Source organism: Piliocolobus tephrosceles, chromosome 1 (assembly GCF_002776525.5).
Source record: "Piliocolobus tephrosceles isolate RC106 chromosome 1, ASM277652v3, whole genome shotgun sequence".
In the NCBI taxonomy this organism is placed as follows: domain Eukaryota; kingdom Metazoa; phylum Chordata; class Mammalia; order Primates; family Cercopithecidae; genus Piliocolobus; species Piliocolobus tephrosceles.
The window spans coordinates 4,036,443-4,059,690 of NC_045434.1; the positions used below are offsets into that span (position 1 = coordinate 4,036,443).

At 39.1% G+C, this 23,248-nt stretch overlaps 1 protein-coding gene across 4 annotated transcripts in view; it reads right to left on the bottom strand.

Moving 5' to 3' along the window:
• CATSPERE (catsper channel auxiliary subunit epsilon) overlaps positions 1–23,248 on the bottom strand; it is a 162,296-nt gene that overhangs the window by 60,318 nt on the left and 78,730 nt on the right. For all 4 annotated transcript variants that reach the window (XM_026455120.2, XM_026455121.2, XM_026455119.2 and 1 more), the window contains 3 exons: positions 21,480–21,957; positions 10,193–10,635; positions 453–511 (listed from right to left, as the gene is read on the bottom strand). In XM_026455120.2, the coding sequence (XP_026310905.1) occupies positions 453–511; positions 10,193–10,635; positions 21,480–21,957 (980 nt within the window). The remainder of the gene's footprint in view (positions 1–452; positions 512–10,192; positions 10,636–21,479; positions 21,958–23,248) is intronic.

Consider the following 23,248-nt stretch of genomic DNA (forward strand, 5'->3'; position numbering starts at 1 on the left):
AGAAGTCCATGTTGGCCATCTTCCTCCAGGTAGCCTAAGCTGCTACCTTACTGCAGGAGTCAAAGACAGCATTTTATCTGGCTCTATGCATAAAGAGTTTCTGTGATATCAGAGTTCTTGTTTTTGCTAGTGATGGCATGTGGAAACTTTGAGATGGGAACTAGTGATAAAACATGCTTGAAAATTATTCAATTAAGAAATAGCCCTTTTTTTGCATCTTCATTTGGATGAATGAGAACTTCAGATAGGTCCTGTTTCTTATTAAACTACAAGGAGTATTTTGCATTTTATACAGTTAAATATTAATTTTACATCTATCCAGACATTGAAAGGAATTTGAAATTTGAACATTTAAAAGAATATGAGGCCATTTAAATAAAAGAGCACCCACAAATCAATAACCTGAGTAGCATATTTGATACTGAGAAAGTTCTTTTAAAAGTTATACTTACTGCATCTCGAAGTAATCATATACTCCCTCATAATCTACATTCTGATAAAATGTTACTGTCTGAAAAAAGAAAATTTAAAATTTATGTAAAGCAGGGAAATTGGGTGTGGTGATCCCACTTTAGTAGCACATGGCTTTCCACATCTAGGCATGCAAAATGCCTTCATTAGGGTATGTAATGATGTTGATCACTTTTAGTGATCAACAAGATTGATTGGTGGATAGACAGGTGCATAGATATGTAATAAAGCAAGTATAATAAAATATTAATGTACATAGTGGGTATAGATATAGAGCTGTTAAATGTAAAATTATTTCAACTTTTCTATATGTTTGACATTTTCCATAATAAAATGTTGCAAAATTATAATATAAATTGAATTCATAGCCTCAGCAAGAATCTCACATAAAAGTAATTCTACCTGATAGAAATGTTTATATGTGCTTTTCAGGAGGTATATACTAAAATATTCATTGTAATATTATTCAGAATAGCCCCCAAATAGAAACAGACCAATATTCATCAACAGTAAAATGGCTACAGATATCTTGTAGTACATTCATACGGAGGGACACAATAGGTCAGTGAGTATGAATGAATGCCAGCTACAGAAAACAACATGGACTTTCATAAGCATCATATTCAAAGACAAAAGCAAGACAAAAATACAATATCTGTAGATATTTATGGATGGATGTGTGTATATAATATATATGCAATGGGGCCGGGCGCGGTGGCTCAAGCCTGTAATCCCAGCACTTTGGGAGGCCGAGACGGGCAGATCATGAGGTCAGGAGATCGAGACCATCCTGGCTAACACCGTGAAACCCCGGCTCTATTAAAAAATACAAAAAACTAGCCGGGCGAAGTGGCGGGCGCCTGTAGTCCCAGCTACTTGGGAGGCTGAGGCAGGAGAATGGTGGGAACCCGGGAGATGGAGCTTGCAGTGAGCTGAGATCCGGCCACTGCATTCCAGCCTGGGCGACAGGAGCGAGACTCCATCTCAAAAAAAAAAAAAATAATAATAATAATATATATGCAATGATTCCATTCATATGAAGTTCAAAAATAGACAAAGCTTAGCTATATTACTTAGTGATGCATATGTAGGTGGTGAAACTATTAAGAAAAGTGAGGAAATTATTATTATTATTATTATTTGAGATAGAGTTTCACTCTTGTCACCCAGGCTGCAGTGCAATGGCACAATCTCAGCTCACTACAACCTCCACCTCCCAGGTTCAAGCGATTCTCCTGCCTCAGTCTCCCGAGTAGCTGGGATTACAGGTACCTGCTACCACGCCCAGTCAATTTTTGTAGTTTTAGTAGAGACAGGGTTTCACCATGTTGGTCAGGCTGGTCTTGAACTCCTGACCTCAGCGATCTGCCTGCCTCGGCCTCCCAAAGTGCTGGGATTACATGTGTGAGCCACGGCGCCTGGCCAAAAAGTAAGGAAATTATTACCACAAAAGTCAGACTAATGTTTAACTTGGAAAAGGAGACAATTCTGATAAGGGAAAACACACAGGAGGGCTTTGGGTACTTCTGATGTTATATATTTCTTTTTACTTGAATGGTGATTACATGGGTGTTTGGTTTATAAAAATTTGCTAAATTATGCATAAATGTTTTACTTACTTCTGTAAATGTGGCTGTTATATTCATTTGTAAAAAAACGAATGATTAGCTATGATGCTTAGCATCATACTAGCCAATAATTAGTCTGTGAAGTTACAGTGACCCAGTCCGCATTATATAAGCAAGGTGCTTTCATAATACTATTGTACTTCATTGAGCCTAAATTGCTATAGGATGTAAGATTCATCCTGATTTCAGAGATGTTAAATGTTAAGAAAAAAGTGCCCTATCGAAGAGATCACTTGAGGTCAGGAGTTCAAGACCAGCTTGGCCAACATGGTGAAACCCTGTCTCTACTTAAAAAAAAAAAAAGTACAAAAATTAGCCAGGCGTGGTGGCATGCACCTGTAATCCCAATTGCTCGAGGGGCTGAGACACAAGAATTGCTTCAATCCGGGGAGCAGAGGTTGTAGTGAACCGACATTGTGCCACTGCACTCCAGCCTGGATGACAGAGTGAGAGACCCTGTCTGAAAAAAAAACCAAAGTGCCTTAGAATTGATAAAAGATGGTAGTTGTAGTGATGGTAGCAGTAGGAGTACTGGTAATAGTGGTAGTGTTTGTAGTAATGCACACGTATAGTACTTACTATGTGCCAGGTGCTTTTCTAAGCCCTTAATGTGTACCAGCTCATTTAATCCTCATAAGAACCTTATGTGTCAAGTTGAAAGAAGAAAAAAAAAATGAGAATAAAAGAACCTTATGAGGTAGGTGCTTTCATTACTATTGTTATCCCCAATTTACTGATGAGAGAATTACAGAGAGATTTAAAAACCTGTTCAGTGTCATTTGGTAGTAAATGATAGAGCCAGTATTTTATTAAAAATGCAAATTTTGTATTTTTGCAAAATGCAACGTTTTATTGCCATTGGTCATTTGTAAATTTTTTATGAGTAACTAGTAGTTTGAAGGTCTGAGTTGCAAATACACAGATAAACAGTAGACCCTTGAACAACATAGGTTTGAACTGTGCAAGTAGAGTTACACATGGGATTTTGTGTTTCAATTAGTATACTGGAAAATTTTTTGGAGATGTGTGGCAATTTGAAAAACCTCACGGTTGAACCATGTAGCCTAGAATATTGAAAAAATTAAGAAAAAGTTAGGTATTTCACGAGTACATAAAATACATGTGGATACTAGTCTATTTTATCATGTGCTACTGTAAAATATATACAGATCTACTATAAAGTTAAAATTTATCAAAACGTACACAAACATTTACAGACCACACATGGTGCCATTTGCAGTTGAGAGAAATGCAAACAAATGTAAAGGTGCAGTAATAAACCACAACTGCATGAAATTAATGGCAGTACATGCTGTACTGTGTGATTATTTCACAGCCACCTCCCATTGCTATTGCTGTGAGCTCAAGTGTTGTGAGTATCTGCTTAAAATGCTGTGTGACACTAGTTATCCTGTGGGCAGTTCGTCCTTCCAGTAAATTGCATATCACAGCAAAGTGATATCACAGCAAAAAAAAAAAAAAAAAAAAAAAAAATGATCTCTTGTGGTTCTTGCATATTTTTTTTAATCATGTTTACTGCAATACTGTAAATCTTAATAACACCAGGGGCCCATACAAAGTGTCCCTAGTGATACTGTGGAAGGTGCTTCAAAGCAAAGAAAAGTCATGACGTTACAAGAAAATGTTGAACGAGAGAGAAAATCAAAAAATAGAACAAAACAAAAAAAGAGAAATGAAAAAAAGTTGAATTGATTGATATGCACCTGTGTGTGTGTGTATATATATGTATATGCACTGATATATATAACCTGTATATATGTACCTGTATAGATATGTACCTGTGTGTGTGTGTATATATACATACATATAATATACACCGGTGTGTGTGTGTATATATATATACCCACCTGTGTGTGTGTGTGTGTGTATATATATATAGAGAGAGAGAGCTATATATATATATAGCTGTAGACTGAGGTCTGCAGCTAGGTTGCCCATCATTTCAGAAGATTTATCCTGTAAACAGATAATGTAAAACTTACGGTATTGATAAATACAGTGTAGTATTGTAAATGTGTTTCCTCTTCCTTATGATTTTCTTAATTGCATTTCTTTTCTCTAGCTTACTTTATTGTAAGAATACAGCATATAATACATATAAAAGATGTGTTAATAGGCTGTTTAGGTTAGGCTTCCAGTCAACAGTAGGCTGTTAGTAGTTAAGATTTTGGGGAGTCAAAAGTTATACTTTTGGTTGGGCATGGTGACTCACACCTGTAATCCCAGCTCTTTCGGAGGCCAAGGCAGGCAGATCACCTGAAATCAGGAATTTGAGACCAGCCTGGCCAACATGGTGAAACCGTCTCTACTACAAATACAAAAATTAACTGGGCGTGGTGGCACACACCCATAGTCTCAGCTACTAAGGAGGCTGAGGCAGAAAGATCGATTGAACCCAGGAGGTGGAGGTTGTGGTGAGCCAAGATCACGCTGCTGCACTCCAGCCTGGGCAACAAGAGCGAAACTCCATCTAAAAAAAAAAAACAATAAAAGTTATACCAGATTTTCAATGTGGCAGGGGTTGGTGCCCCAATCCTCACATTGTTCAAGAATCAACTGAATACTATACATCAAATTCTTGGAAAGAAAACCAAGCGTTAAATATATCCTTTTATTTTGGTACATTATCAATCCAGTCCTATTTTATTTATCATACTTTACTTTTTCCCTGTATCATCTTCCCCCATAGTAGGCAGCAATATATCATACATCAAACAACTATGTTTGTATCCTTGAAAATATACCTTTGGTATCTTTGTATCCTTGAAATATGTATAATGCCTTTTTGTTTGTTATTTATGTGTATGTATTTGTAATATTCATAAATGTTATTACACTAATAGTGCTATGGTCTGAATGTGTTCCTCTAAAACTTATGTGTTAAAACCTAATCACCAATATGATGGTACTGGAGGTGGGGCCCTTTGGGAGGTGAATAGGTCATGAGGGCAGAGCCTCCTGAATGGGATTAGTGCTTTTATAAAAGAGGCCTCTGAAAGTGGCCTTGCCCCTTCTGCCATGTGAGGATACAGTGAAAAGACACTGTCTGTGAGGAACGGGCCCTCACCAGAGACCAAGTCTGCTGGCACCTTCATCTTGGACTTCCCAGCCTCCAAAACTGTGAGATAGTAAATTTCTGCTGTTATAAGTGACCTGGTTTGAGTTATTTTTGTTATATAGCCCAAATGGACTAAGATACATTTCAAATAGTTTCTTATAATTTTCATTCAACTCTGTGTTTGAAGATCTATCCATGAGACTGCATGTAAATCTAAATCCATGTTGTTTCCAAATCTGTTGATGCCAGATTATATGATTATTTAAAATAAGTAATTATATATAATATTATAGATTGATAAAATAAGTATCAAATGAAAGTAGAGTTACTGTTTCCCTGAGAACTAAGTTGATTTTTTTGGAAAATTTTGATAAAGTAAGTCACTGAAGAAATTGCTGAATTAGTAGGTATGAGCAAGGTAATACTAAAAAACTGAAAAAAATTATAAAATTCTAGAGTTTCAGTTGCTTTTCCAGTACCTTCAAGTATTTTTTTTCTTTATCTTAAAGAAACTGAAAGAGGAACTCAGAAATGATGCATTATGAGCAAGGTTATACAAGAAAGGAGATGAGGAACTATAGTAAGTGGACCTATTTTAAAGAAAAGGCTTTGGTCCTATATGAAAACTATGTTCACTTAAATTAAAGTAAAATGTTTCACATATATTGGTTTCACTTTTTATGATTCTCTGCTTTCACTGACTTTGGAATTAACTGACCACTTCCAATCCATTGTATCAGATAGCATGCTCACTATTATACGTGCTTAAGGAAGCTGAGCCTAGAAAGGGAAGGTAGGGAACAGAAACTGCCACTTGAGTTACACAGTTTTCAAGAAGAAATTGAAGTAACATGTGAAATACTCACATAATGATATTAATTTGAAATGCACTATACAAAATAATATACACAGTATATTTATATCTATTGTTAAAAGTAAAATGTTTATTCAGAAACAGAATGCTTGTTTCTTGGTACTGCAAGGAAAAATTAGCATTCAGGTAAAAAGTTTTCTCAGCAAGGCAATTTTACTTTCTGCAGAAAGGATGCTCCTCGCAGATGGAACAATGGTGAGAGCACCCTTTCTGCAGAAAGTAAAATTGCCTTGCTGAGAAAACTTTTTACCTGAATGCTAACTTTTCCTTGCAGTACCGAGAAACAAGCATTCTGTTTCTGAATAAACATTTTACTTATAACAAAATGGTGACCCATACAGGGATACATTCTCCTCCAGGGGCAGTCTCTAGTCCTCTCTCATGAGGAGGTGCCCCACTGCCTCACTGTGGTGGCCTCAGGGGCAAGGCATAGAGACCCAGTTGGTGTAATGAATAAATCCGGACACTCAGCAACACGGAAAGAAACTGGCTGGCAACCTGGAGTAAAGGATCCTCACATACCATGTGGACCAGGTAACCTCATGCACGAGCCAAGGAAGGAAACACCGGAGGAGCTGGTAAAGTATTTCCTTGGTGGTCAGGACTAAGGAAAGAAAGCCATGGGGTGGTAAAGTATTCCTTGGTTAGGATATACCAAGGAAAGAGATGCTGCAGGGGCAGTAAAGCATTCGTTAGTCAGGACTAAGGAAAGAAAAGCCGTGGGAGGCTGTGAAGTATTCCTTAGTCAGGGTGTCTTAGAGGTTAAAAAGAGGTGAAAAATCCCCATTCGAGAGAGACTGAACCTCATACAAACCTCCGGCAATAGGAAAAATATTCAAAACTTACCTTTCCTCTCTTCTCAGTGGAAGAAAGAGGCTAAGCTCCACTCCCACCAGCCGCTCCATAGGGGAAAGGGAAGGAGAGTGCAGAACAGCAGAGTAGGTGGCTGGCAGAGGCAAGGGAAAGACCAGCAGAGAGGAAAGAGAAACTAGGAGAGGAAGTCAGAGAGAAAGAGAGCAAGAGCAGCAAGTGCAGCTCCACAGTTGTAGATCGCTGGCACCTGGCAGAGCAGCAATGGCTAGGACGCTGTCCTCGCACCCAGCCGTGCAGCTAGAGCCCCCCAGGTCACCAGCTGCCAAGCCCCAAGCCTTCGGCGCTGCTCAGGTATGTCCCGCCACCCTCGGAGGACACTGGCTATGGATGCCTGCAAGTTAGAGCCGAACAGGAAAGTGTGAGGGTGCCAGGGCCAGGAGACCACACTGTGCAGCCTGGCAGGCAAGAGGTAGGTCCCTCTCCCCAGCCTGGCTCTGCGTGGAAGAAGAGGACAAGGACTGGTGCCAGGAGGAGAGCAGAGGAGGCGAAAGAGCATGACTCATACAACTATGGCAGGCATCTGCCAAGCCTCTGGGCCAGCGATGGCCCGGGGCCTGGGCTGTGGCCACGAGGATTCCACCCAGTCCAAGAAAAACTAAGTGCAAGAGAGGAAGGGAGAAAGTAAAAAGGAAAACCAGGAAGAAACAGGAGAGACAGACGGCAGCACATGCTCTGGGGCAGGTTCTGTGCCATTGCCCGGCCCCACCAACTGCAAGAGTAGGAGAACTCAGGAGGGAGAGAGCATAAATGAGAGAGAGAGAGGGAGAGAATAAGTGAGAGAGAGACTGAAAGAGACAGAGATCAGAGAAAGACACAGAAGGTAAGCCTAGGAAGAAAAATAGTGTAAAAAGAAGTCGGAAAGTTAAGGCATGTCAAAGATTGTCTGTGAAAGTCATACAAAAAGTTATAAAAGGGAATCTATGCAAGAAATATTGTATAATTTAAAAGTAATCAGGCCTCCTGAATATAAAACTATTAAAGTTTGTTAAATTTCTTAGAAACTTAACAGGATGCAGTGAAGTCAGACACTTCCAAGAGCTGACCCATCAGTCCGCCCTTATTCATCCCCAAGTGAATGTATAATAGTATTATAGAGGACCTTTACCGAACACTCTGCCAAATAATTAGAGCAGTATTTGTGATCTAGTTCAATTGGCTATCCATTTTACCCTAGCATTTCATCAACCAGAAAAACCTTTTCTTTTAAAAACTCAAGCAAAACGGCTAAGCCAAACGTGTTAAAAAAGTTTGAAGAGAAAAACACTATAAAATCGAGAGGAAGGAATTGTAAAGGTAAAAAGTTTCCTCTTCAGAGTTTCCCTTCTTGTTAAAGAATAAATCGTAAGTGTTAGAAATAATAGTTTCTTTTAAAGACTAACTTCCTTCAAGCCTTCAAGCCTCCTTACTTTGTGCTAAAAACTCTTTGTTAAGCCCTATCCTATGTAGCTGTTAGACATGCTCACAGGCATGTAGTACATCCTATGTCCTTGTACTTTTACCAAGGTATTTGTGCTGGACGTGCTCACAGGCAGGTCCCAGCTCGCAGCCTATGCCCCTTTCTTATTTAGGAATGTTATTACTTTTCTAAGTCTTTTAGTAAGCAACTTCCTCTTTTCCTTTGTTCCCTATTGCCTTTGCCTATTTAGGAAAGTTTTAAATTATTAGCTAGTCAGATTCAGCTTAGATTGTGAGGTCTAGCTTCAGCCAATGGAGACAAGACACAGTAGCAAGGACAAGCCCCATAAAGGATAAAAATTGCTTGCCTCCTTTATTCAGGTGCGCTCTTGCCATTGTTCCATCTGTGAGGAGTGCCCTTTCTGCAGAAAGTAAAGCTGCCTTGCTAAGGCAATTTTTTGTCTACGTGCTGATTTTTTCCTTGTGGTACCAAAGAATAAGCATTCTGTTTCTAAGTAAACATTTTACTTATAACACCTATCATGACATTGTTTGCAAACATGGCTGCAATAATTTTTCCCATTCCCATATGCATGTCCCATATGCAGTGTAACTTGCTATTTCTCCATAAGAGGTAGAGTTTATGTCACCATCCTATGAGTTAGGGATATGTGGCCAAACCTAGGCTTCTGCTCTCACCGTCTTGGAACACTGCACTGAGACTGCCACAGAAGCAGCCAGGTCTAGTCTGGAGGATAACACTAGACCTGGCTTATCCAGCAGAGACAAGTGTTCCAGCTGAGGCCCCTTAGATTAATGAGGCCATCTTAGGTCATATAGTTGCAGATGAATTACCAGATGCCCACACCATATCAATGAACCCAGATGAAACCAGCAGAACTGCCCAACTACTCACAGCCCAAACTATTGATTGATAGAATTTTTTTTTTTTTTTTTTTGAGACAGGGTCTCACTCCGTTGCCCAGGCTAGAGTGCAGTGGTGTGATCTCAGCTCACTGCAACCTCCACCTCCCAGGTTCACGCCGTTCTCCTGCCTCAGCCTCCCCAGTAGCTGGGACTACAGGCACTCGCCACCACGCCCGGCTAATTTTTTGTATTTTTAGTAGAGAAAGGGTTTCACCATATTAGCGAGGATGGTCTCGATCTCCTGACCTTGTGATCTGCCTGCCTTGGCCTCCCAAAGTGCTGGGATTACAGGCTTGAGCCATCTGCACCTGGCCTAGAATTGGTTGTTGTTCTAAGCAATTAGGTTTTGAGGTGGTTTATTATATTACAATAGACAACAGAAGAGAAGTGAACAATACAATTGACAATGAGTTTTGAAGGAATGTATTATTATTAGGTGGCAAAGAGGGCTTGGATATTGAAAGCAAAAATAATGACTTAGGAATGAGTGGCTTATCATGTTATTATTTATTAAAAACTCAGACATTCCTCAACATTTTCTCAGCTGAGCCTAGAAGGGAAATCCATTTATAAAAATGTTAATATTATACTTTTTTTTTTTTTTTTTGAGATGGAGTCTTGCTCTGTCACCCAGGCTGGAGTGCAGTGGTGCCATCTCCACTCACTGCAAGCTCCGCTTCCTGGGTTCCCGCCATTCTCCTGCCTCAGCCTCCCGAGTAGCTGGCACTACAGGTGCCCGCCACCACGCCAGGCTAAGTTTTTGTATTTTTAGTAGAGATGGGGTTTCACCGTGTTGGCCAGGATGGTCTCGATCTCCTGACCTCATGATCCGTCCGCCTCGGCCTCCCAAAGTGCTGGAATTACAGGTGTGAGCCACCGCGCCCAGCCATATTCTACTTTTATACTTATTAAAATCAAATGAAGAAATGTAAAATATTAGCTTACCAGAGTTTTGGTGCAGTGTCCAAAGGCAGCTTCAAAGGAAATGTCATGACTCTCTTCTAATATTTTTGGGCCATAGGATTCCACAACAACATACAGACCAGTATTTTCTGGATAGATGATTTGAGTCCAAAATGTCAGAGTCTCTCCCTTGTCCAGAAAGTAAAAAACACGAGCAACATTATTATGAAATGCCAAGTATGGGCATTTGTCTTTTGTCTTGAAAGCTATACTTCGTGTTTCCAGACTTAAGGGATAGTCCTGTATTTGTATTGTGCCATTGTCCAAAACATATAGGAAATATGTGTAACCAGAAGTACTTAATAAAATCAATGTTCTTGTTGTGTTATTTGTCCATAAATGCAGCTTTACTGCATCTCTAGTATTAATCTTGGAATAAAATATTACATTATTTTCCATTTTTACCAAAATATTTCCATAATAATCTGGAAAAAAGAGAAAAGTTTGGTTAGTCTAAGTAACCATAAATCATGCTGTTTTAGTAAGTGTACTTTTAACTAAAATAATTTCTTTTATAATGACCAAGTATTTTCATACTTCGAGAAAGTTAGAATGTGCAGATATGAACCCATAACTTTACACTATATTGGGGAACTTCTCCCTACTTCATTGTATTAGTTTTCTTCTTGAATACTTTATCACTGTGATATATAACATCATTTAACATAAAAAAGAGCTGAAATTCGTGTATTCAGTAATCACAAGGATGAACATGGCAGGAATAGAGCTATTAGGAATTCCTCATTGTGTTGTGGATTGAATTGTGTCCCCCTCAAATTCTTGTGTTGATGGCCTAACCTTCAATGCAACTGTATTTGGAGACAGGGCCTTTAGAGGTAATTAAGGTAAAATGGGCTAAGAAGCAGGGGGTCCTAGTCCAACAGAACTGGCACCCTTATAAGAAAACGAGACACCAGGGATCTCTCCAGATACACAGAGAAGAAAGGCCACAGGAGGACACAGCAAGACGGTGACTGTCTACAAGCCAGGAACAGAGGCCTCATCAGAAACCAATCCTGACAGTACCTTGATTTTGGACTTCTAGCTTTAGAAATAGGAGAACATCTAAATTTCTGTTGTTTAAGCTGCCCAGTTTGTGGGGTTTTGTTATGGCAACCCTAGCAGGCTAACATAGCTGTGATGAAGACATGGAGGTGAGTGGGGGTGACCGTGGCATAAAGCATAGCCTACCTCTGCAGGTTCACTCATAGTAGATAATCAGCTTTCTCCACTTAATATTCTGCCTAAGTCACAGCGGGTCATAGTGGGTAACTATCTTAACCTCTTTAGTTCTGTCGCTGTGTCTCTAAAAGGAACAGTAGGGCTAGATGCTTTCATAGCTTTCTTTCAAGGTACCACATTCTCTGTGTACAGCCTCTAGGAATATACTTTAATTGTCAAAAGACAACACTTGGAGAGGACTGGCTGGAAGGAAGAGGGGAATTCTTCGAGTGAAGGAGGTTCAGGCTGTGTTGTGCGTATGCATCTTACATTTGAAATCAGAATAAGTCAGTAACATTTTTACAAATTACTATAAATTGTATTCTGCTAAAACTTACCTAATCAGAAATATGTGCAGTAGATCACAAGGTGGAAGGGGAGAAATGTGAATGGATGACATAATAACATATATTTCTATGCTGAATGAAAAAGTAATTGCAGGATGCATGCAGTAGAACGATATATACAATTTAAAACCCCACGAAACAAAACACTACATTGTTTTTGGATTATACATAACGTCCAAATTGCTTCATGACGTGGCCTGTCTGTTCTTTAGACAGGTTTGTCTCTTGCCATTTTTTGCCTTACACTGTGTTATCTACTCAGACTGACCTAACTTCAGTTCCCCAAACGTGCCATGTTCTTTCCTGCCTCCACATCTCTGCACATGCTGTATTCTCAGCTTGGAACACTACCTCAATGCCCCATCCTAACCAGTGAAATCATTTGCTAATATATATACTCTCTCCCCAGTTTTCAGTTGAGAAGTCATTTCCTCCACACCTAGTTTTCTGATCCCATACATCTGGATTGATGTTCCCAGTATTTGCTTTCATAGCACTTTCTCTTTAGCTGATCACACTGCTGACTACAAACATTACAAATGATCCTTGTATTAAATATGAAGTTAAAATGAGAAGAATAATTTAAAAGAATGATTTAAAAGATAATATGGCAAAAGCCATACAGAGAAAAATTCATAGCCTTTTGCTTGTGTATAGCTTTGAATGCTTAGAAAACAAGAAAGACTAAAAATAAATGAACTAACCATTTAACTTAATAAGCAGGCAAGAGATGACTAAAGTTACAAAAAGATAGCAGAAGTGAAGAATCAATAATGACAAAAGCAGAAATTAAATAAAAAAGAAAGTAGATAAAATTAAGAATTCGTTTTAAAAGGAGAAGAAAGCAAAAACAACCTAAAAAAATGGACAATCTCTTGCAAGCCAAACTAACAAGGCACAAACAATATTATAAATGAGGAAGGTCATTACAGGTACATAAGAAATTTAAAAGTTAAAATAGCCCACTTTTACCAATAAATTAGAAAATCTACATAAAATGAATTATTTCCTAGAAAGATACGAACTTCTGAAATTGACTCAAGAAGGGATAAAAGATTAGATTTGATCAATTAGAGAAAATATAAATAATGAAGAGATACAACATTCCTGGTTGGGAAGACAAATATTGCAAACATCTATTCAACAAATTTATTGAATGCCTACTATGGGGCTATACTGTTCTAGTACTTGAGAGGAATACATTCATGAGAAAAACAGAAAATTCCTTCTCTTGTATGGCTTACATTCCAGCAGAGAAGACTGCCAATAAACATGAAAATAAGTTATTTAGTGTGTTAGGTGATTAAGGATATAGTAATCAAAAAAGTATAGCACTAGGACAAATAGATTAGTGGAACAGAATAGCCTAGAAACAATCTGGTTAATGTGAGGAATGAATACATAATAGAAGTAGCATTTCAGATCAGTGGGAGAGGTTGGCTTAATAAAAGAATGGTTTAAGGCAACATCAGCTTTCAATGGGAAAAATACAATTGGATTCCTAACTCTTGCTAAATATCAAAACATAAAAATCAGAATTATAAAAATAATGAAAATATGTAATATTTTTATAATTGAAATGACCTGTCATGGCATATCAGAAGTTACAAATAAAAATATTAACAAATTTGACCATATAAAAATACAAATTCGAAATACCAAACTCCCTCCAAAAAGGTACAGGAAGTTACACACTAGAGAAAATAGTTGCAATACATGAGATAAAGAACATATCAATATAGATAAACCCAATGCAAACATGTCCAAACAGTATGAATAGAAAATTCACAGAAAAGAGGGAGTTGTGGGCAAGATGGGAGAATAGGAACAGCTGCGGTCTGCAGTTCCAGTGAGATCAATGCAGAAGGTGGGTGATTTCTACATTTCCAACTGCGGTATCCGGCTTATCTCACTGGGACTGGTTAGACAGTGGGTGCGGCCCACAGACGACAAGCTGAAGCAGGGTGGGGCATCGTCTTACTGGGGAAGTGCAAGGGGTCAGGAACTCCCTCCCCTAGCCAAGGGAAGTCATGAGGGACTGTGCCATGAGGAACAGTCTGGTTCCTCCATGAGGAACCCACGGTCTTTGCAGCCCACAGACCAGGAGACTCCCTCAGGTGCCTACACCATCAGGGCCCTGGGTTTCAAGCACCGTTTGGGCAGACACCAAGCTAGCTGCAAGAGTTTTTTTTTTTTTTTTTTTTCATACCCCATTGGTGCCTGGAACACCAGTGAGACAGAATGATTCACTCCGCTGGAAAGGGGGCTGAAGCCAGGGAGCCCAGTGGTCTAGCTCAGCAGATCTCATCCCCATGGAATCCACCAAGCTAAGATCCACTGGCTTGAAATTCTTGCTGCCAGCACAGTAGTCTGAACTCGACCTGGGACACTCCAGCTTGGTGGGGGTAGGAGCGTCTGCCATTACTGAGCCTTCAGTAGGCAGTTTTCCCCTGATAATGGAAATAATGCTGCCAGGAAGTTCGAACTGGGTGGAGCCCATCACAGATCCGGAAAGCTGTTGTTGCCAGATTGCCTCTCTAGATTCCTCCTCTCTGGGCAGTGCATCTCTGAAAGAAAGGCAGCAGCCCCAGTCAGGGGCTTATAGATCAAACTGCCATCTCCCTGGGACAGAGCATCTGGGGGAAGGGGCAGCTGTGGGCCCAGCTTCAGCAGACTTAAATGTTCCTGCGTGCCAGCTCCGAAGAGGCAGTGGATCTCCCAGCACAGCCCACAAGCTCTGCTAAGGGACAGACTGCTTCCTCAAGTGGGTCCCTGACCCCTGTGTCTCCTGACTGGAAGATACCTCCTAGCAAGGCTTGACAGACACCTCATACAGGAGAGCTCTGGCCGGCATCTGGCGGGTGCCCCTCTGGGAGGAAGCTTCTAGAGGAAAGAACAGGTAGCAATCTTTGCTGTTCTGCAGCCTCTGCTGGTGATACTCAGGCAAACAGGGTCTGGAGTGGACCTCCAGCAAACTCCAGCAGACCTGCAGCAGAGGGTCCTGACTCTTAGAAGGAAAACTAACAAACAGAAAGGAATAGCATGAACATCAACAAAAAGGACATCCACACAAAAACCCAATCTAAAGGTCACCAACATCAAAGACCAAAGGTAGATAAATCCACAAAAATGAGGAAAAACCGGCGCAAAAAGGCTGAAAATTTCAAAGACCAGAATGCTTCTTCTCCTCCAAAGGATCATAACTCCTTGCCAGCAAGGGAACAAAACTGGACAGAGAATGAGTTTGATTAATTGACATAAGTAGGCTTCAGAGGGGATAACAAACACCTCTGAGTTAAAGGAGCATGTTCTAACCCAATGCAAGGAAACTAAGAACCTTGAAAAAAGATTAGACGAATTGCTAACTAGAATAACCAGTGTAGAGAAGGACATAAATGACCTGATGGAGCTTCACAGCACGAGAACTTTGTGAAGCATATACAAGTATCAATAGCCAAATTGATCAAGCAGAAGAAAAGATATCAGAGATTATAGATCAGCTTAATGAAATAAGCATAAAGACAAGATTAGAGAAAAAAGAATGAAAATGAAGGAACAAATCCTCCAAGAAATATGGAATATGTGAAAAGACCAAACCTATATTTGATTGGTGTACCTGAAAGTGATGGGGAGAATGGAACCAAGTTGGAAAACACTCTTCAGAATATTATCCAGGAGGACTTCCCCAACCTAACAAGGCAGGCAAACATTCAAATTCAGGAAATACGGAGAACACCACAAAGATACTCCTTGAGAAAAGCAACCACAAGACACATAATCATCAGATTCACCAAAGTTGAAATGAAGGAAAAAATATTAAGAGCAGCCAGAGAGAAAGGTTGGGTTACCCACAAAAAGAAGTCCATCAGATTCACAGCAGATCTCTCTGCAGAAACCCCACAAGCCAGAAGAGAGTTGGGGGCAATATTCAACATTCTTAAAGAAAAGAATTTTCAACCCAGAATTTCTTATCCAGCCAAACTAAGCTTCATAAGTGAAGGAGAAATAAAATTCTTTACAGACAAGCAAATGCTGAGAGATTTTGTCACCACCAGGCCTGCCTTACAAGGGTTCCTGAAGGAAGCACTAAATATGGAAGGGAAAAACCAGTACTAGCCACTGCAAAAACATACCAAACTGTAAAGGCCATCGACACTATGAAGAAATTGCATCAACTAACGAGCAAAATAACCAGCTGGCATCATAAGGAAAAGATCAAATTCACACATAACGTATTAACCTTAAATGTAAACAGGCTAAATGCCCCCACTAAAAGACACAGACTGGCAAATTGGATCAAGAGTCAAGACCCATCGATGTGCTGTATGCAGGAGACCCATTTCATGTGCAAAGGCACACATAGGCTCGAAATAAAGGGATGAAGGAATACTTACCAAGCAAATGGAAAGCAAATATATATATATAGGGAGTTGCAATCCTAGTGTCTGATAAAACAGACTTTAAACCAGCAAAGATCAAAAAAGACAAAGAAGGGCATTACATAATGGTCAAGGGACTAATGCAACAAGAAGAGCTAACTATCCTAAATATATATGCACCCAATACAGAGCACCCAGATTTATAAAACAAGTTCTTAGAGACCTACAAAAAGACTTAGACTCCCACACAATAATAGTGGGAGACTTGAACACCCCACTGTCAATACCAGACAGATCAATGAGAGAGAAAATTAACAAGGATATCCAGGACTTGAACTCACCTCTGGACCAAGTGGACCTAATAGACATCTACAGAACTCTCCACCCCAAATTGACAGAATATACATTCTTCTCAGCACAACATTGCACTTATTTTAAAATCGACCACATAATTAGAAGTAAAACACTCCTCAGCAAATGCAAAAGAATGGAAATTGTAACAGTCTCTCAGACCACAGTGCAATCAAATTAGAACTCAGGATTAAGAAACTCACTCAAAACTACACAACTACATGGAAGCTGAACAACCTGTTCCTGAACGACTACTGGGTAAATAAAGGCAGAAATAGATAAGTTCTTTGACACCAATGAGAACAAAGACACGACGTACTGAATATCTGGGACACAGCTAAAGCAGTGTTTAGAGGGAAATTTATAGCACTAAATTCCCACAGGAGAAAGCAGGAAAGGTCTAAAATTGACACCCTAACATAACAATTAAAAGAACTAGAGAAGCAAGAGCAAACAAATTCAAAAGCTAGTAGAAGACAAGAAATAACTAAGATTGGAGCAGCACTGAAGGAGACAGAGACACGAAAAACCCTTAAAAAAATCAATGAATCCAGGAGCTGGTTTTTTTGAAAAGATCGACAAAATAGACCACTAGCCAGCCTAATAAAGAAGAAAGGAGAGAAGAATCAAATGGACACAATAAAAAACGATAAAGGGGATGTCACCACTGATCCCAAAGAAATACAAACTACCATCAGAGAATATTATAAACACCTCTATGCAAATGAACTAGGAAATATAGAAGAAATAGATAAATTCCTGGATACATACATCCTCCCAAGATGAAACCAGGAAGAAGTCGAGTCCTTGAATAGACCAATAACAAGTTCTGAAACTGAGGCAGTAATTAATAGCCTACTAACCAAAAAGCCAAGGACCAGACAGATTCACAGCCAAATTCTATCAGAGGCACAAAGAGGAGCTGGTACCATTCCTTCTGAAACTATTTCAAACAACAGAAAAAGAGGGACTCCTCACTAATTCATTTTATGAGGCCAGCATCATCCTGACACCAAAACCTGGCAGAGACACAACAAAAAAAATTTCAGGCCAATATCCCTGATGAACATCGATGCAAAAATCCTCAATAAAATACTGGCAAACAAAATCCAGCAGCACATCAAAAAGCTTATCCACTATGATCAAGTCCGCTTCATCTCTGGGATGCAAGGCTGGTTCAATATACGCAAATCAATAAACATAATCCATTTCATAAACAGAACCAATGACAAAAACCACATGTTTATCTCAATAGATGCAGAAAAAGCCTTCAATAAAATTCAACACCCCTTCATGCTAAAAAACTCTCAATAAAAACTAAGTATTGATGGAATGCGTGTCAAAATAATAAGAGCTATTTATGACAAACACACAGCCAGTATCATACTGAATAGGCAAAAGCTGGAAGCATTCCCTCTGAAAACCGGCACAAGACAAGGATGCCTTCTCTCACCACTCCTATTCAATGTAGTATTGAAAGTTCTGGCTAGGGCAATCAGGCAAGAGAAAGAAAGAATGGGTATTCAAATAGGAAGAGAGGAAGTCAAATTGCCTCTGTTTGCAGATGACATGATTGTATATTTAGAAAACCCCATTGTCTGAACCCAAAATCTCCTTAAGCTGGTAAGCAACTTCAGTAAAGTCTCAGGATACAAAATCAGGTACAAAAATCACAAGCATTCCTATATACCAATAACAGACAAACAGCCAAATCATGAGTGAACTCCCATTCACAATTGCTACAAAGAGAATAAAATACCTAGGAATACAACTTACAAGGGATGTGAAGGACCTCTTCAAGGAGAACTACAAAACACTGCTCAAGGAAATAAGAGAGGACACAAACAAAAGGAAAACTATTCCATGCTTATGGATAGGAAGAATCAATATTGTGAAAATGGCCACACTGCCCAAAGTAATTTATAGATTCAATGCTATCCCCATCAAAATACCATTAACTTTCTTCACAGAATTAGAAAAAACTACTTTAAATTTCATATGGAACCAAAAAAGAGTCCGTATAGCCAAGACAATCCTAAACAAAAAGAACAAAGCTGGAGGCATCACGCTACCTGACTTCAAACTATACTACAAGGTTACAGTAAGCAAAACAGCACGGTACTGGTACCAAAACAGATAATATAGACCAATGGAACAGAACAGAGGCCTCAGAAATAACACCACACATCTACAACCATCTGATCTTTGACAAATCTGACAAAAACAAGCAATGGGGAAAGGATTCCCTATTTAATAAATAGTGTTGGGAAAACTGGCTAGCCATATGCAGAAAGCTGAAACTGGATCCTTTCCTTACACCTTATACAAGAATTAAGATGGATTAGAGACTTAAACTTAAGACCTAACACCACAAAAACCCTAGAAGAAAACCTAGGCAATACCATTCAGGACATAGGCATGGGCAAAGACTTCATGACATAAAACACCAAAACAATGGCAACAATAGTCAACATTGACAAATGGGATCTAATTAAGCTAAAGAGATTTTGCACAGCAAAAGAAACTATCATTAGAGTAAAAAGGCAACCTACAGAATGGGAGATAATTTTTGCAATCTATCCATCTGACAAAGGGCTAATATCCAGAATCTACAAAAACTTAAACAAATTTACAAGAAAAAATAACTCCATCAAAAAGTGGGCAAAGGATCTGAACAGATACTTCTCAAAAGAAGACACTTATGCAGCCAAAAAACATATGGGAAAAAGCTCATCATCACTGGTCATTAGAGAAATGCAAATCAAAACCACAATGACATACCGTCTCATGCCAGTTAGAATGGCGATCTTTAAAATGTGGCGATTCCTCAAGGATCTAGAACTAGAAACACCATTTGACCCAGCAATCCCATTACTGGGTGTATACTCAAAGGATTATGAATCATTCTACTATAAAGACACATGCACACCTATGTTTATTGCAGCACTGTTCACAATAGCAAATACTTGGAACCCAAATGCCCATCAATGATAGACCAGATACCAACCCAAATGCCCATCAATGACAGACTGGATAAAGAAAATGTGGCACATATACACCGTGGAATACTATGCAGCCATAAAAAAGGATGAGTTCATGTTGTTTGCTGGGACATGGACGAAGCTGGAAACCATCATTCTCAGCAAACTAACACAGGAACAGAAAACCAAACACCACACGTTCTCACTCATAAGTGAGAGTTGAACAATGAGAACACATGGACACAGGGAGGGGAACATCACACACCGAGGCCTGTCAGGGGTTGGGAGGGTAGTGGAGGGATAACATTAGGAGAAATACCTAATGTAGATGATGGGTTGATGGGTGCAGCCAACCACCATGGCATGTGTATACTTATGTAACAAACCTGCACATTCTGCACATGTATCCCAGAACTTAAAGTATAATAAATAAAAAATAAAACAACGAAATGACAAGAAAAATAGAAATTCACAGAATATGGCCAATACATTTATGAAACTAGATAAAACATCTAATTATAAAAGATATGTGCAATAAAATGAGACTAACATTTTTCTTCTATATAACCAGTAACTGTTAAACAGATTATATGAAAATGATACATTTTCAATACTTTTGGGGGAGTTTAGACTGTGACAAACTTTGCTGGTGGGTAAGTGAGAAGGATTTATCAACTTTTTAAATATTTGTAATTTCTGATTCAGGAATTCTATATCCAGTAATTTATATTACAGAAACACTTGTATCGGTGTGTATACATATGCATTATTTGTAACAGAAGAACTGAAGCCTAGTATCTATCCAAATATCTATCTGCACCCCTGTTAATTAGACAGTAGTGTGCATTGACAGTGGAACATTACACAGCAGTTAAAATGGCATTAATTTTATATCTATTATATGTATTGTTTTGAAAACATGCCCATTATATTTAGTATTTGCTTATTTGAAAGTCTGGACGAACTCACAGGAGTTTTTTTTTTTTGAGACAGGATCTAGCTCTGTTGTCCAGGCTGGGGAGTTCAGTGATATGAAGACGGCTCACTGCAGCCTTGACCTCCCAGGCTCAAGTGATCATCCTGTCTCAGTCTCCTGAGTAGCTGGGGCCACAGGCGCGTACCACCATGCCCAGTTTTAAGTTTTTAGTAGGGATGAGGTCTCACCATGTTGCACAGGCTGGACTCGAACTCCTGGGGTCAAGTGATCCTCCCACCTTGGCCTTCGAAAGTGCTGGCATTAGAAGCATGAGCCACCATGCCTGGCCTCACAGGAGTTTCTTAATAGTTGGTTATTTGGGAAATGAGAATGGTGAGAGCTGAAGGACTTTAACTTCATACTTCATAAACTTACGAATTGTTTGCGTGTGTTATATTTCATTGTTTCTGAATGACCTTCAGTACAACATTCAAACTGGGATCTGTCATCCTCTAAAATCTATCCCCAATGTATCATTCTAACCTTGTCTTCTTATCACTGTGGCTCATGGTTGTTTAAAAAACGCATTTAATCCTGTTTCATATGTGCTTTACAACACAAAACCTCCCTCTGCAGGTTTCAGAGGGAACATGGCACTATCAACACCTTGATTTTCCACTTCTAGCCTCCAGAACTGTGAAGTAATACATTTATGTTGTTTTAAGTCATCCAGTTTGTGGTAGTTTGTTATGGGAGCCCCAGGAAACGTACCACAATACCACAGCATGTCCTACACATACGATGTATACACAAATTGCTTAGTTAGAATCTACTGATTGACTAAAATGAAACTCCCCTCTCATCTGCAAAAAGAAACTGAGTTTGCCCTTTTGCTATGTGAGATCATAGTTAACATTGCTTCAATTTAAAGTCGATTCATTTGTAGGTGATAAGAAGGGCACCTTTGGCTGTCAAAAACACCACATATTGGTACATTAAAAAGTGTTACATCATTATAAGGAAGGTGTCTATAGTAAAATCTAGAATAATGTTAGTAGACTGAGAATGCCTTACCTATGAAAAATTGATGAATAATGCTGTCATTTGATAGCATTGATAGATTTCCATGTCCTGCAGGTGTCTGTAAAATCCCAGTAAAGGTGAAATTATGGTAACAATAGTAGATACTATGCTTGTTCCACAGTATTAATCCTGGCAGTGCTGAAAATAGAAAATGTGGAACGAAAACACTGTCAATAGGGGCATCTAATGTAAGGTCTTGGGAAACCCACTGTTTTGTATCTTCATTATATATCACTAACAAAATCTTTTTGGTGACGGTACATATAGTGCAATAACTTAAAAACACAGCAATCTCCAGAGGGTGTCCTGTATACTCAACACTGTGTATAGTCAGAGTAGCAGTTACTGATAGATTTAGGATGTTTTTCAGTTCTGTGGTAGTTATTAATCTGGCAAATTTAAGAAGAATATATTCGAGGTAAATTTCATTTTCTGTCCAGACGGCAAAGTTGCTTCTTCTTTCTTTAGCCTATGACAAAATGAAAAATGATGAGAAAAATCTTCGATTTTAGAGATGGGTCTAACAATTTCTCTTTTTTTAAATTTAAATTTTATTTTTTAAAATTTTATTTCAATAGGTTTTTGGGGAACAGGTGGTGTTACATGAGTAAGTTCTTTAGTGGTGATTTCTGAGATTTTGGTGCACCCATCACCTGAGCAGGGTACACTCTCCCCAATGTGTGGTCTTTTATCCCTCATCCCCCTCCCATCCTGCCCCCCACTCCCGCCTGGGTCTCCGAAGTCCATTGTATCATTCTTACACCTTTGTGTCCTCATGGCTGAGCTCCCAAGGTCTAACAGCTTCCATCTTCTAGTTTGCTACATTTAACAAATAGAGACCAGGTGTGGTGCTTTCATGCCTATAATCCCTGCACTTTGGGAGGCTGAGGCAGGAGCATCACTTGAAGTCAGTGGTTTGAAACCAGCCTGGGTAACACAATGAGACCCCATTTCTACAAAAGTTAAAACCTAGTTGGGGGTGGTAGTATGTGTCTGTAGTCTCAGCTATTTGGGAGGCTGAGGTGGAAGGATCACTTGAGCCCAGGAGTTCAAGGATGCAGTGAGCCATGATTATGCCACTGTACTCCAACCTGGGTGATAGAGTGAGACCCTGTCTCTAAAAAAAATAAATACATAAAAATAAAAGGTAGTAAATACTACGGTTTGATTCGTTTCAATGTATTTTTGAATAATACTTCAGGCATAGAAATATATTAAATAGAAATTGATCATATTACATATAACCATAAAGATAAGTTATCCCAATTACTTGTTTATAAATTGTTTCTATCAATAGGAACAATAAATTTTAATTCCTTTTAAATCTTTTAAGCACATCGGCCTTCTCTTTATGTATTTATCACTCTGGCCTGGAGTGCCCCTTTGACCTTGATGCTTACTAAGGTCAATATACAAGGTCTCTTCAAATATTAACTCATTTTTAGAATTCTAGATTCCTTGGTTACCAGATGAAGAGAAGAGAAAACTTAAAACCTTAGACAAATGAATTCTACCCTTTTATGGATATAGGCTGTTAGATGGGAAGGGTATTCAGAAACCGCTGTGCCTGAAACTCGGTGGGCCTAATTTCATCAGGCAGTCCAAGGCCTCCCTTCTCCTCTGCCTCCTCTCCCCACTGTTTCTAATTTTTCGGGAGTTTTACTTAAAATGTAATTTCTATGTACATGACATTCAAAAGGAGTCTTTTGAAAACATCTTGCTGTCCTCATTTTACTTAATGTACAAATATTTAGTGTATA